The sequence below is a fragment of the Malaclemys terrapin genome, chromosome 8 (genome assembly GCF_027887155.1).
Source record: "Malaclemys terrapin pileata isolate rMalTer1 chromosome 8, rMalTer1.hap1, whole genome shotgun sequence".
In the NCBI taxonomy this organism is placed as follows: Eukaryota; Metazoa; Chordata; order Testudines; family Emydidae; genus Malaclemys; species Malaclemys terrapin.
The window spans coordinates 97,447,648-97,463,669 of record NC_071512.1 but is presented as its reverse complement, the minus strand read 5'-3'; the positions used below and the strand labels follow the sequence as shown (position 1 = coordinate 97,463,669).

Here is a 16,022-nt window from a genome sequence, read left to right as displayed (position 1 = left end):
TCAGCATACAGCTGCAGCCCCTGTGACATCCTCAGGTCCATACAGGTAGTGTGTGTGTGTGTATATATATATATAGTGTGGATATGGCCCAAACAACAGAGAGCTGCTTATGCAGCCCACAATGGTAAACAGGTTGAAAACCACTGCTTTAATGTAACCATCAAACAGTCTGGAAACCATGACAGATCAGGAGTGCAATAGCATCGATTGCAAACATTTTTTGGCCTCAAGTTAGGTAACTAGCATTAGTCTAGGAAAGGGGAAAATAAAGCCATCACAAGGAATGCCATTGATACTGTAAGCTTCTTCTGTTGCTATGTATATGCCATGTCCATGTAAAAACAAATCTGAAGGTGAAAATGTTTAAAATATTTTTTGTCATAGTATTTAAAACAGATTTGTGCACCGATATATTCCACATTCATAGCTGCAATTCTATAGTCTAGTGCCCTAGTCATTGCGCTGATGCTGAGGAGTAAATAATTATAAACATTTTGGAGTGATCATACACAAACATACTGCTTGCCAGAACTCCAACTAAAAATCTTTAGTAGGAATTAAATATTGTGCCTTAATTAATGACAGATTTCCAGACTTAAAAAAGCAAAATCAGTAGTATTATTTGCTTCTGCCAGGACACTCGGTATTGACATCACAGTGCTGCAAGATGACTAGAGATATAAAAATGTTTGCCCTATGACAAAATAAGTCAGTAGGGAAAGATTTTTAGGATTCTAAATGAAGTATTAAATTAGGGTGATCACAATAAATCAGTAAGGAAAACAAAATTGACATTTCTCTTAAATCTCAGTAGGTAGCACTAGTCACTAGGCCATCTTGCTTATGAAAATCAGCAAGTGCCTAATTCTGCTTGCTATGAAGAGAACAGGACTATATCATGTCCGTTCTAAGCCTCCATACATGGAGCTTAATTCAGATATTAGTCCTGCTTACGCCTACTTACTAACGTAGGAGTGTAAAAGGAGTCTAATGGCAAAACTTACACAGCAAGGAGCTATGATAAATGTAAATTTAGGTAGGGGGTGGCTCTCTTTAACTCATCTTCTTACACACTTCTGTTAGCTGCTCTTTTTCCCTACCCACAACACTCCTTACCTTCCACTCCCACAGCCTGGGAACTACACCACGCTAGGCTCCCTTAAATTCCAAAGGCCACATACAGAGACAATGAGTAGGGAGGTGTAAACTTCACATTAGTGAAGCATGTGCAAGTAGAAAGGAAGTCTGCATTTGTGTAAATAAGACAAGTGGAGGAGCTGAAGAAGCAAGGTAAATTCAGACTACCCCAGACTCCTCTGAATTTGGCTCAGAGTGTGGCAGAAACATACATATTGAAAACTATTCCTATTGCAAATTTAACATACCCAAGTGCTTCTGAAAATAAGGGTTATAAAGAATTAAGCACTTCCTTTGCCCTCCCAGCCCCCTTCTTACAAAGAGCTACTGTTTGTTAATCCAAAAGCATTCCTAATGATCTGCTGGAATTAACTTCTAACACTGGCAATTTGTTTTTATCCCCATTTTCCTTCAGTATTTCACTTCCTTATTAAACAGCTGCCACAGAATAGTGCTTTGGACTGGGAAGATAACCAGAAAATGCAGCTAGAGAATGTTATATCAAAGAGACTTCCTGCCCAGCTGAGAAGCTGCCTGTATACAAGGCAAGTCGACCTCATTTGCACTGACTACAAACATCACCTCTATAACATGTGTCCTGAGTCAGTCAACCTAGTAATTTAAAAGCATTAATTTTTATGAGGTAACTACTTCAATACACTGCAGATTACATGCCAAGCAATTTGCAAGTCTTCTGAAATACAAAGCTAGAATTTAGTATTCGCAACTATGAGTCAAATGGTCATCCAGTACTCCCCTCTTCAAGTAGTTTCTTGGTATCTGTCTCTACTCTTGGCCCATCAAGATTCATAAATAGTGAAAGATATGTCAAGTTACTTTAAAAAAAGCGTTGAAAATTTTAAATAGGCAAAGCCGAGAAAGATGTGCTCTAGCTTCCTCAGTAGTCTTTAGAAATGCAAGTGTGTTAAAATTCTAATGCCACTTGATAGCCACATGGCAGCTAGACAGGATTTTAATGACAGCATCCACCATAATGCTTTATTTGATTGCTTAATTATTTTACAAGGCCAATTCTTATGTAAAACACATTGTAAAAACTTCCAGAATACCATGCAAAGATCTTCATGTTGTATAGCTCAAAATCAATATGTGCAATAAACAGGACTGTCTGAAATGCACAGCAAGATCATGGGGTTACATTTAACACATTTGTCACACATGACAAAAGAATTATTCTTTGCAAACTTATTAACTCCCTCTATGCAAGGATGTCAAAGGACTTTAAAAGCCTTAATGCTCACAGCACACTTATGTGGTGGACAAGTATTGTTATTTTCATTTGACAGAGGGAAACCAAAGCGCAGAGAACTATGCCCAAAGTCATACAGTAAATCTGTGGCAGAGCCAGGAACAAAATCCACACGTCCTGAGTCACATTACCGTTAAACACAGAAACGACTCTCGCGCCTCATAATTGCAACTCAGTTTTGAGATGCATGCAGTATAGCTAGTGAAAAACTGCTGCTAGCACACTGTTCAAAGGTTCCTGGCCCATTTCCCTTACAAAGCCTCTTTTCTATGAGGTAGAACATGGGAAGAATGTTGGCAGAATGATGGAATTGCACCTAGAACATAAAACTACTTTTGAAAACAATCTTGGATGAGTCTATAGTACAACCATATCCTTGTGCAATATAGTAGAAAGTAGAACCAAAACTCATACATCACAAATTGACGAAGAAAGGATATATTTAAAGTGAGTCGGGGATAGCTAGGAGGCATACAATCTATTAGTCACACTAACAAGAAGGTCACAGTAATGATTGTTAGAAACCATTTAAAAGAGTAAGAATATCCAAAGGGAGATATTACAACCATTATAACCTGCATGGTTGCTACTACATTCCAGGAGTTTAATATCAGTCATGGTTTCTTATGGGATCTCACAGAATGTGGACTCTCTGGTCATGCTTCCAGTATTCTCCTGGCTTGCCTACCAAGACCCTTGCTGCTCCTAGCTACAGAATTCCTGCATCTGGTCTCTGCACACTGGTGGGACTGATCCATTTTGAGCCTTTCCCTCCCAGGCAAGATTTCACTATAAAACAACATTTAAAATCTAACTACACATTTCACTTTGCAATGTTAGTAGGGATAAAGGGAAGCTGGTTTAGTAGGATCCTGCACATTCAACAAAAGCCAATCAAGCTGAAAAAGATATTGCACTTCTGCTTTTAAGTATGACGGGATTTTTCACTGGGGAGGCTTTATCATACTAGATACTCAATACTGGGCCATAAAAGGAAAAACTCTTCTCCCATATGGCTCAGTGAATGCTCACATTTAAGGAAGCATTTATGGCAAGCAGACTTCTTGGGTTTTCTTGCTTTCTTCCTTTCCTTCTCTCCAAGTGAAAAAGATATACAGTAACTCCTCGCTTAACGTTGTAGTTATGTTCCTGAAAAATGTGACTTTAAGCAAAACAATGTTAAGCGAATCCATAAGAACTAATGTAAATCGGGGGGTTAGGTTCCAGGGATTTTTTTCCCACCAGACAAAAGACTATACACACACACACAATAAGTTTTAAACAAACAATTTAATACTGCTACACAGCAATGATGATTGTGAAGCTTGGTTGAGGTGGTGAAGTCAGAGGGTGGGATATTTCCCAAGGAATGCCTTACTGCTAAATGATGAACTAGCAACCTGCCGAGTCCCTCAAGGGTTAATCCATTGTTGTTAATGTAGCCTCACACTCTACAAGACAGCACAAATGGAGGAAGAGGGAAACAGCATGGCAGACAGAGACACACACGTGTGAAAGAGATGCGCATTGCCCCTTTAAGTATGCTGACCCCACTCTAAGTACACTTTTTAAGTAGATCAGCAAGTTGAGACAGAAGCTGCTGCCAGGATGCTCCCTCCGTCCTGAGCCCTGTCGTGTCCCCCCCACACACTCTATGGAGATGGGGTAAGCGGGGTGCAGGAGCAGGGGGGAGGAGGACACCCTGACATTAGCCCCACATTCCCCCCCCACACACACACACAGACAGCAAGCAGGAGGCTCCAGGGAGCAGCTCCAAGGCAGAGGGTAGGAGCAGCACAAGGCAGTGGGACAGCTGAACTGCCAGCAATGGATAGCCTGCTGGGCGGCTGCCGTACAGGGAACTTAGGGGAGCGGGGAGCTGATAGGGAGGCTGTCAGTCCACCCTGGTTCCAAGCCCCCACCAGCTAGCTCCGACCGGCTGCTCTTCCTGCAAGCAGTGGACAAAGTAGGTGGCTGCCAAACGACGTTATAAGGGAGCATTGCACAACTTTAAACAAGCATGTTCTCTAATTGATCAGCAACCTAACAACAAAACGTTAACCAGGCCGACTTTAAGTGAGGAGTTACTGTATAAGTCAATCTCATGACAGAGAAGTACTGTATACATTTTGCTCACTTTCTGATACCACTCTCTGAAAAGAAAGTATGTAGATTTACTGCTAAAAAAAAAATCAATAAACAAATCAACATACTCTTAGAGCCCCACGTCTGTTAGTCTATAAGGTGCCACGGGACTCTGTCACTTTTTACAGATCCAGACTAACACGGCTATCCCTTTGATACTTGCTAAAAAATTGACATTCATCTTCATCATTCATTCACAACCCTGTTTCAAGCATGTACAACAGCTTCTATTATGGCCAGCAAGAGATATATGAAAAGAGTAAACACTTCATACTTCTTGTGAAAACAGCTTAATTTAAAATTCATCATGTTGTTTAAAGAATGTGGTGTATGGAATTCTATATTTTTTCCAAATCAATTTGTCTGCTGGTTGGAATAAATCTGACATGCATTCAATTTATGTTATGCGAACAGGGCCTAATCAAGACTTGTATAAGCAGGTACAACTTAGCTGGTCCAGGGTGTTTTGCCTTATACAGGGAGGACCTTCTGGGGCAACTGAAACCCTACTGTGCTACTTAATTATGTTTTAGAAGAGTTGCAAAAATCAAATTTTTTTTTTGCATTTCTTTGAATTTTGACATTCAATTTTTATTTTTCTTGGTGAGATGGGCATGAAGATGCCAACAAGATTGACTGTAATCCATAGGCCTGACCTATTTGCAATGAAATTTAGTTAAAATTAGTTCACTAAGTAAATAAACTAGCTTGCTGTATAGTTCAAGTTTTAGTCTACATACAAAGAGGAATTTATAATTTTTCCTTTTCTCAACCATGACACACAAAGTATGTCCATGACACAAAAGTGTGTCAGGATGGCTTAGTATTAGCAGCCTTACTTCTGGGCTAGTGCAGTAGTTCTCAACCTTTCCAGACTACTGTACCCCTTCTAGAGTCTGATTTGTCTTACGTACCCCAAGTTTCACCTCACTTAAAAACTACTTGCTTACAAAAACAAAGGTGTCATAGCACACTAATAATGAAAAATTGTTTTCTTTTATAATTATATGGTAAAAATGAGAACAATTTAAATATAAACATTGTACTTACATTTCAGTGTGTACTTCAGCCTGTTTTTCACTTGTAAGCCTTGTTTGAAGCTCGACACACACACAGCAGGGCTGAAGCATGTAACTTAGCTTCCTGGGGCCCTGGGCAATTGCCCTGCTTGCCATCCCGTAATGCCGGCCCTGCACTTGCAATCCCCTAACCCATCCCATGACCTCCCTAGGGGCTGCAAACCCTGGGTTGAGAAACACTGATCTAAATGAGTTGAGTAACCCCTGGAAGACCTCTGTGTACCCCCAGGGATATGCGTACCCCTAGTTGAAAACCACTGGGCTAGTGGATGTGGCATTCAGTTTTCACACCACGATTAGGGATCCCCTCCCAGGCTGACACTGCAGTACCTGGGGGGAAGGAGAGGGGCAGCTGATCTGATATCCTTCATGTTATCTTCCAGCATTCAGTATCTATCCAGTGTCATGTCATCTTCAAAAGGCAAAAAGGTGAACGAACCTCTGTTCTGGCCAACATTCTCCCTCACTCAACATAACAGATTCTAACATCCAAGTTTCTGCATACATTAGCGACTGCATAATGGTCACACTTTCCTTCACAGTCACCACTACGTAAAGCACTCAATCATTTATAAATCTATTTACACCTGCAGTAGGAATTATACAGAGGCAACAGAACTCCAAATAAAAATGTGGAATACAAACCCATTCTGTAACCTGTATCATGCCTGAAGCTCTACCATTTTGTATTACAAAAAATGGTAACTTTTGTAAGGCAAACACACTGATACAATGTAATTCACCAGACCACCACAGTTCTGTCGAGAAAAACATCTTGTAGTAAAAAATAAAAATTCCATCCACAGGTTCATGAACTGTATTGAAACATACCATCTAGATTAAAAAAAAGCAACACTCCTGCACTGTGTGCCACTTGTGAAGTGATAATCTAGAAACAGATTTAACAGAGAGAGAGAGAGAGAGAGAGAGGCAATATATTTACTCTACTGTGCATACTTTCTGGCAAGTCTTAAAATGCTAACATGAAGTTCAACAGAAACAGCAGAAATATGCTAGTGTATGCCCAATACTATTACTATAATTTGTGTTCACTGACTTTTCAACAGCATTATATGCCAGAAGTAAATGCTGAACAGAAAACTTGCTGTCTTTTCCTATCTCATACATTTCAGAACTTTATATTGGCTATCCCATCTCAAGGGTTGGCCAGGCTCAAGAATTGCAAGGCCTGCTCAGTACTCCCCAAGCTGGAGGATCCCATTTTGCAGTACCCCTGAAGTTGATACCGAGCAAGGGCCTCAGCTCTACCCTGCTCAGCACTCCAGACAAGTGTCAGTCAGTGGAGAAGATAAGATGGGGGGGAAAGAGAGCAGCAGACCTCTGATACCGGTCAAAACTAACCACCAGATTCACAAAAATAGAAGGTACACACCTTTATCCCAATGAAGCCTATCAAACTTTGTACTACTGGCTCTTGGTGTGCAGTGACCCTGGTTCAGGACTACAGCAAGAATCAAACACTGGATCACAGTTTCAGTTTCCCTGCCATCACTGTTAATTAGATTGGCAGCTGAAAAATGCAGTAACATCTCAGGTATGTGAACTAGTCAGATACTAGGGAGCGAGCACCAAAGAAATTCCTATTTAAAAAACCTGAAAAACTAACATGAATTCCGGATTCTTTTTAATTGTAAAGTTAGGAAATGAAACTAACACATAAAATTGCAGATCAGAAAGTGCAACTAGTATGAGTGAAGCACACAGCAAGTTACTACTCTGTCATACCGCAGGGTTTAAGTTATATAATGAGCTCCCAGCCCTCTAAATTTTCCTCACCACCAAATTCTCTCTTTACGATCAGTTTCTGCCTTCACAGGAGAATTTTTATTTTGATCCATTTAGAGGAGGATGGTAACAATGTAACAGCCACAATCCTTACTACGATCAAAGGATGAGAAAGTTCCTTAGCTCTTCTCCCCACATAACAAATGTTTAATCCATTCACTGAAGGTGGGCACAGGTAGATAGACTCTTGGTTTAAGCTTTGTGGTGAATGAGTGAGTTTCAGGGAGCAAGGCCCAAGAGATATTATTAATTACAACACTTTTATTAATGTACTGCACAGTATTGCTGATCAAGATATTACCTTCCTGATTAAATTCTTCCTTTCCTGTGTTTTCATGGGATTTTATCTGAACACTACACCTTTTAGATTCTCATCCTTTGGCTTTGTCTAGCCTTAGGCTGCATATTCTTAAGATGTGCAATGTAAAAACAAATTAACAAGTATATTATTTATGCAATTACAGTGTACATTATCGCTGACTTTATTATTAAATGTACATAGCATCTATTTACAAGCAGCTTAGGCATTTTAATCATTGAATCAAAGTTTATAATTTGTAACTCAAGAGAATAAACCTTGATGTCTGAAAAATAAGAAACATGCCATACTAAAACACCTTCTGAAATAAAAAAAAGGATTTCACATTTATTTCTAAAGGGGTCTTAAGTTGTTACCATAAAGTTCTAAAAAGAAGAGATCCCACAACCCCAGAGCCACCAAGATACAGAGACTCTCTCTTCTTGCAAGCTTCAGGCTCAAAAGCCCCAGTCCCATGGGGCCTCAAAGAACAGGACAGTATAAGGGGAATTAAGAGCTCAGAAAGGTCTCCAAGATGTCAATTTATTTTATTTTATTTTTTAAAGCCTTAAATTTAATGGACTCCATGCCCACACAGGCAAATAAAGCAGCAAGCGAACAGGCTCCCCCTGATATATCTCTGAGATTAATGGAGTTGATGATGGTTGAACAGACTTTTTTGGTAGCGCAGGGTAGGGAATTTGGCAATAATATAACCCATCATCATGGCATGCATCATAATCAGCAAGTGAATTATATGACTATTCTAAATTCCATCACCTTATTTATCAAAAACTGAATACAAGTGCTTAACAAGCAACTCTAGTAATCACAACAAACATGACAGATAGGTGTTCCTAGGAATATCCAAATGCTGTGGAAATATTTTTCTCTGGAAAGTTTCATGGATACTCAAGAGAACGACCTTATTTAAAACCTTGTTAAAATTATCCCAGAAACAACTCATCTGAAGCACAAAGGGGGCACCTAAAATTATTATAAGGAAACAAGAAAAAGGATCAACATGTATTTGGCCAAAATTTTAATTTTGTAAAAACAAGCTTTTATAGAACATAACCAGCCCCCACTCAAGCAATTTCCCTGAACACTGCAACATTAAGAACTTGAGATTAATTTTCATTGTCCATGATGAAAAACAAACAATTAAATTAAAATGTAAACTGGATTTTAAAATGTATTAGTTTTTAATAATGTAAGTTAGCATTAGTAAGAGAAAGAGCATCTTATGTTGCAAACAAATATTTCTCAGTGGCCTGCGTCTCTTTAACCAACTGTATATCTTGAAGCTCTGCTTCAGAAGGTATCTATTATAGTAGTCTCCTCATATAAGTATATATATAGGAATGCTCCAGATTACAATTTAAAAAAATAAACACAAAATAGAATAGCAGGTCACACCTCATACCTTAAAGAGGAAAAACTGGAATAAGTGAAGAACTGTAACAATGCAATGCAAAGACATTAATTTTGTTCTCTAAACTATTCCTGTAAGTAAGACTTTCACATTACAAAAAATGAGGCTCTCAATCTTGTAATCAGATCTGTCAGTGTGGAAGAACGCTTGCATCTGTGTGGATCCTATTGCTGAAGTTGTACTCTCAAATGCTCCTAACCCTCTGCAATTTGTCATATTTTCTGTATTTTGTTTTTGTTTCCCTAGTTTCAGTAACACTACCACTAAAAGGGAAATATTTTACTGTGAAAAGGAAACAGTGAAGTTCACTATACACAAAGCATCAAATATACAAACAAAGGAATTTCCCCCTCTATTCTTTCAGAGGTAGTATCATAATCTTAGATATCATTTGTAACAAGAATAGGTTAAAAAAAAAAGACAAATGTAATGTTTACATGGACAGTGTCCCTTTAAATATCATATTGAAAAAAGCATCTTATCTCATGTGTAACTATACATGTTTATTTGAAATTAGAGATGTTAAATATCCCTTCCTCTTGGTCATAAACTGCTTACTGACAACAGATTACACATATTGGGATCATGATACCCGCCCCCCACCAGCCTCTCCAAGAGACACTAAAAACCAGTTTTTGTTTTATCCATTGTAATTTTGTTGATTCAAACAATATATGGTTCTGATCTTGCAGACATCTCCACATGAGTAACGTTATGCATGTAAGATAATCCATCAGGCTAGATCCTCCACTGGTGTACATCATAGCATATCTGCTGAAGATTTAATCCATTGAGTTCAATAGGACTATTCATGTGCCTAAGGTTTGCCTAAGTAGAGTGATGCAGTGAAAGTAGGGGTACAGTAACGTAGGGTATACAAGTATCAGGGGGTAGCCGTGTTAGTCTGTATCTACAAAAACAACAAAGAGTCTGGTGGCACCTTGAAGACTAACAGATTTATTTGGGCATAAGCTTTCGTGAGTAAAAACCTCACTTCTTCGGATGCATAGAGTGAAAGCTACAGATGCAGGCATTATATACAGACACATGGAGAGCAGGGAGTTACTTCACAAGTGGCGAACCAGTGTTGACAAGGCCAATTCAATCAGGGTGGATGTAGTCCACTCCCAATAATAGATGAGGAGGTGTCAATTCCAGGAGAGGAAAAGCTGCTTCTGTAGTGAGCCAGCCACTCCCAATCCCTATTCAAGCCCAGATGAATGGTGTTGAATTTGCAAATGAATTTTAGTTCTGCTGTTTCTCTTTGAAGTCTGTTTCTGAAGTTTTTTTGTTCAATGACAGTGACTTTTAAATCTGTGATAGAATGACCAGGGAGATTGAAGTGTTCACTTACTGGCTTGTGTATGTTACCATTCCTGATGTCCGATTTGTGTCCATTTATTCTTTTGCGGAGGGACTGTCCGGTTTGGCCAATGTACATGGCAGAGGGGCATTGCTGGCACATGATGGCATATATGACATTAGTGGATGTGCAGGTGAATGAGCCCCTGATGGTGTGGCTGATGTGGTTGGGTCCTCTGATGCTGTTGCCAGAGTAGATATGGGGACAGAGTAGGCAACGAGGTTTGCTACAGGGATAGGTTCCTGGGTTGGTGTTTCTGTGGTGTGGTGTGTAGTTGCTGGTGAGTATTTGCTTCAGGTTGGGAGGTTGTCTGTAAGCAAGGACTGGCCTGCCTCCCAAGGTCTGTGAGAGTGAGGGATCATTTTCCAGGATAGGTTGTAGGTCGTGGATAATGCGCTGGAGAGGTTTTAGCTGGGGGCTGTATGTGATGGCCAGTGGTGTTCTGTTATTGTCCTTGTTGGGCCTGTCCTGTAGTAGGTGATTTCTGGGTACCCGTCTTGCTCTGTCAATCTGTTTCCTCACTTCCCCAGGTGGGTATTGTAGTTTTACGAATGCTTGATAAAAATCTTGTAGGTGTTTGTCTCTGTCTGAGGGGTTGGAGCAAATTCGGTTGTATCTTAGGGCTTGGCTGTAGACAATGGATCGTATGATGTGTCTTGGATGGAAGCTGGAGGCATGTAGGTACGTATAGCGGTCAGTAGGTTTCCGGTATAGGGTGGTGTTTATGTGACCATCACTTATTTGTACTGTAGTGTCCAGGAAGTGGATCTCTTGTGTGGACTGGTCCAGGCTGAGGTTGATGGTGGGGTGGATGCTCTCCATGTGTCTGTATATAATGCCTGCATCTGTAGCTTTCACTCTATGCATCCGAAGAAGTGAGGTTTTTACTCACGAAAGCTTATGCCCAAATAAATCTGTTAGTCTTCAAGGTGCCACCAGACTCTTTGTTGTTTTTGTAGGGTATACACATATACATACACACACACAGCAACATTTAAAAATACAGATAAGCACCAACCATCCCCCTATATTCAACAAACTAGACATTAATTGCCTCATTTCTTAAAGGCATCATGGGAAAGGTGAGTTTTGAATTTAGATTTGAGGGAAGAAAGGGTAATGGTCTTACACCGAAGGTCAGAGAAGGCACCCACACATGAGAAGCAGCACAGGAGGCATGAAGAGGTTTGCATGAGAAGCTGGCATAAGGGTTGACAATAAGGCTGACATAACTGACAGAGCAGAGGAGAGATGAGAGAAGAGACAAAAGCAGACCAGTAGGAAGAGGCAAAGTTGTGAAGGGACAATATTCTTCAGTACTTTTATCAAAAAGCTATTCTGAAATATAGATAAGTTTAAATTATAAAGTTTGAAAAAAATCAATATTTTAAGGCATTTTTATTTCAGTTCACCATCTTTTAAAGTTATCATTTATTCTTATTTCCATTACTTCTATCTGTATTAACCTAGCATCCAGTAACAAACCCACCTCTATTTTGATTTGTGCAAAGTAAATCAAGGTAATCACACTGTATTTTTTCTTTTTTCCCCTCTTTTAACCAAATAATAAAATAATAATAAAAGAACATTACAGTGTAGAGCCACCTGGCTGATGCAATGAGGCAAAGAAAAAAAATCCTGGCAAAGCCAGATAATACTATGTTCCTAGAATGCTTAGAGCCAATGGCAAGCACTTCACTTTCTAGACACTGAAATAAATAGATACAGCATATTTTCTCCACAGTCACCAAACAGGAGAAAAATTCCATCCTATGCTTTTAGTGTGTGTGTGTGTGGTGGTGGTGGTGGGGGCAGCGATACCTTGAATTAATTGAGCTGATGATGGCTGAAACTGACTACCACATGCCAAGGGCAGAGCTGCTCCATTTTGGGGGCAATCTACAACAGGATCCATATTGTGGGAGAAGCTAAAACCACCATCAGTTTGTGCTCTGCCAGCAGCGAGAGCGGCACTCACCCGTGCACCCACAGAGTTTCGGAGCCGCCCCAACGCAGCAGTGGAAACCTACTAACTCCCCGATGCCTTTGGCCCAGTAGCCCAGTCATCCAGGCCGGGTGGAGTCAGAGACCGGCACCCTCACAACCAAGATGCTGGGGCCCCTGCCAGGTATTTTTTGCCCTGGGGCTGGGTGGGAGGTGGCCGAACATGTTGCCAGGCGAGCGGTGGGAGCTGAGCCGAGAGGACGGGCTGGGCTGGGCTAAGAGGGTCGCTATCCCACCCTCCCGGGCCGGGATCAGCCCGTTAACCCGGGCATGAAGAGACACCGGCCGGTCCGTTAGGTGCAGCCCGGCACGGGCTGACACCTCTCAGCGCCCGGGAGCGAAGGCAGCTGTGCGGGGCCCGGTCCCAGGCAGCCCCCCGCGCCTCACCTCGGTCTCCACCACCTCATGGTAAGCGGGAGGTGGATCGAACCCGCCGCCGCCTCCGCCGCTCCCCCCGCCGCCGTCTCCGTCCCCTCCGCGGGAGCCCTGCCCGCCCGCCGGCGAGCCGTGCCCGCCCTGCCCCGGCTGGCCCTGCCCGCTGTCCATGGGCTCGTAGCCGCCGTAGTGCAGGCCGGGCCGCTCGTTGGTGAGCAGCGCCACGGCCTCGTTGATGTCGTTCTTGGCCAGGCGCAGGGCCCTGCGGATGGCGGCCGCGTCCGAGAAGCCCATGCACAGCAGCGTGGTCATGTGCTGCTCCTCCTCGCTCTCCATGGCCGGGCCGGGGGGAAAGGGGCCGGGAGCCGGGCTCAGGCGCTGCCCGCTCTGCGCGCCGCCATGTTGACGGCCGCCTTCCCCCTCCGCCTCAGGACCGCCGCCGCGGAGCCCCGCACCCACCCGGAAGCGGCCGGGGAAGCCCGGGTGGGGGACACGCCTGGGGCCCTGGTCACGTGACAGAGGAGGGGGCGTGGCTTCTTGGGCATGAATGGAGGCGAGGCGGGGAGGGGCGGGGTATGAGGGAGGAGGAGGTTGCCATGGGAAAGGCTGCTGCGGGGGGGAGGGGCTCTAAGGGGGAGGCTGCAGCCTCCTGAGGGGGAGAAGGGTCTCAGGGCAAGAGGGTACGTGGGGAGGCTGAGGGAGTGGGAGGGAGGCTCCCAGGAGTGGAGGAGGAGGGTAATGGAGGGGGCTGCCAGGGATCTGATGGAGGAGGCGGCAAGGCAAGGAGAGAAGAAGGAGGCTGCTAGGGGGAGATAGAAAGAGGAGTGGACGAGGGTTTTCCAGACTAATGCCACCTTGTCCTGAAGAGGGCGGGCAGCGAGGACTGAGAAAGAGCCTCCCAAACCTGCCTCTGCCTGCTTTGCTTATTTGTGCCCATCTCTGCCGTGCCCATATACCCTATACTAGCACAGGCTGGCAGAACTGACGGCATAAATGAGGACTTGACAGAGGTAAATGTGAGGTACGTGTGCAAATGGTCAGGCAGGGTCAAGTAGGGTGACCAGACAGCAAGTGTGAAAAATCGGGACAGGAGGTGGGGGGTAATAGGAGCCTATATAAGAAAAAGACCCAAAAATCGGGACTGTCCCTATAAAACTGGGACATCTGGTCACCCTAGGGTCAAGGAGCGCGGGCACAAAAGTGGTGGATTCTGCAGATGTAGAGGCAAACCCCCTGGGTGCAATTTAGGAGGAAATTTGAAAAACTGACCCTAAAATCAGGGACACTACAATTAAGAAAGAGGCATTGGTTATAATCATGTCATGAGCTGAGTACTGTGTATGTATCCTCTACAGACTATAATTAGAATTGCTCAACTGTATGCCATAGGCTCTGTACTGCTAGCCATTAATGAAGAGTCTCCTTTAACTCAAGAAGTAGGACCTGTGCTTTTGGAGCGGGAGGATTTGAGCTACATCCCCACTATCATTATGAAATTCCAAGTGGCCATGGTATGGTGTGTAGTGACACTGATGTCCCAAATGCCTTGGATTTGTTACAGTACTCATCGATGAAGATAAAGATTTCAAGAGATACAGTTTTTAGATGAAGCAACGGACAACTTGACATAGTAAATGTTTACTCATTTTGTATTTCGGTATGTCACTAGCCATCACACTCCTCATGTCAACATAAGCAATGGGCAGAAAAGGTGGTCACACAATATAAACTTTCTAATTCCTCTTGCTCTTTTAATGGAACTACATACAAATCAATTGTGTGTAAGTTGTGAGCTCTTTTGGAATTCACCTTCCAGAACTAGGGAGGGCACTTTCATTCACACTGACCTCCAGTCATGAGGTACTAGAGTTCATCGAGCTGCCGAGGCTCAAATGTGGCAGGCTTCAGCAAAATTCCAGCATTTCTGGTTGATTAATTTAATATGTTGAATGTTGACTCTTGAGTCAATCATATTACCTACAGTAGTGCTTTCATTTCACTTTTTCTTTTTCAAAGCACTTTACAACCATTAATTAGTCCTCGACACACTGTAAGTAGGTCAGACTTATCTCCATTTTACAGATCGGAAAACTGAGGCAAAGAGCATTTAAGTGACTTGCCTAAGGCTATACAGAGGAAGCCCAGCACTGAGCTCAGCAGACTACATCTGTAATTTTGCATGCAGGTGAATGAATTAAAGCCCTATTGGCTTTCAGGCAGAAGTAGTAGGGAAGCAGAATGTCATGGACTCAGTTGTAGTGACAGATGCTCTATTATAGTCAAGCAGTGCTGAAACTTGCGAGCTATAATTTTATATTAGGCAGACTGATGACATTTTAGCCAAATGTGGAGGTAGTACTGACTGATAACAGTGCAGTGTCACTTTAGAAACCAGGAGTGCCAGTCTCAAAGGCCCCTTTTACCATCTCACCAGACAGGGTTCATTGGAGACTGCCCTCATGCAAAGACCATGTGTTACAGCTCAGTGGAGGTGCTGGGGAGGATGTCTAGTAATCCTCCAGGAATGTTGTGGGTCCCAAGTTGCACACATTTTTCCTGTGATATCACTAGAAGGAATTTATGCCCCAGATGGAGGAGGTTAGCTAAGCAAACCAGCCCAAATGGAGCATTGCAGAGAGGATGTGGTACCTGGAGACCCAGAAGGTCATTGGAGGGTGCAAGAAAGCACAGCAATAAGTTTATTATCAAAGATTCAAGATACAAGAGACAATGAAAAAGGATAAAGGGAACAAAAAGGGTTACATAAAACATGTATATTTATAACATGATTTCTAGAGACTAAACCTAACAGGCTAACTTTCTGTCTAAAGTTTATCTCATCCAAATGTCCTTTGCAGCATTTCCAGCCATGGCAGGTTGTGATCCTGTTTTCATTAATGTAATTGCACTGACCAGTTATTTGCTAGGTGCAGGATAAAGGATTGTCTTCCTTGCCTTCTCCTTATATTCCCCAAAGTTCATTGTCTGAACTTCAGAATTTGGATGACCTCTATTCTCATCGCTTATTCTCTGGTGTGCTGCCTCCCTGTTGAGTTCACAACCCTCCCATTGACTTCATATGTTAGTGAGTCTCCATTGTGTTAACTTAT

The 16,022-nt window shown here is 42.5% G+C and overlaps 1 protein-coding gene across 1 annotated transcript in view; it reads right to left on the bottom strand.

Annotated features, from left to right (window-relative positions):
• The window catches only part of USP24 (ubiquitin specific peptidase 24), a 106,863-nt gene extending 93,505 nt beyond the window's left edge, over positions 1 to 13,358 (bottom strand). The window contains exon 1 of the mRNA XM_054036574.1: positions 12,925 to 13,358. Within this exon, the coding sequence (XP_053892549.1) occupies positions 12,925 to 13,248 (324 nt within the window). The 5' untranslated portion in view covers positions 13,249 to 13,358. The remainder of the gene's footprint in view (positions 1 to 12,924) is intronic.
• Between the last annotated feature and the right edge of the window lie 2,664 nt (positions 13,359 to 16,022).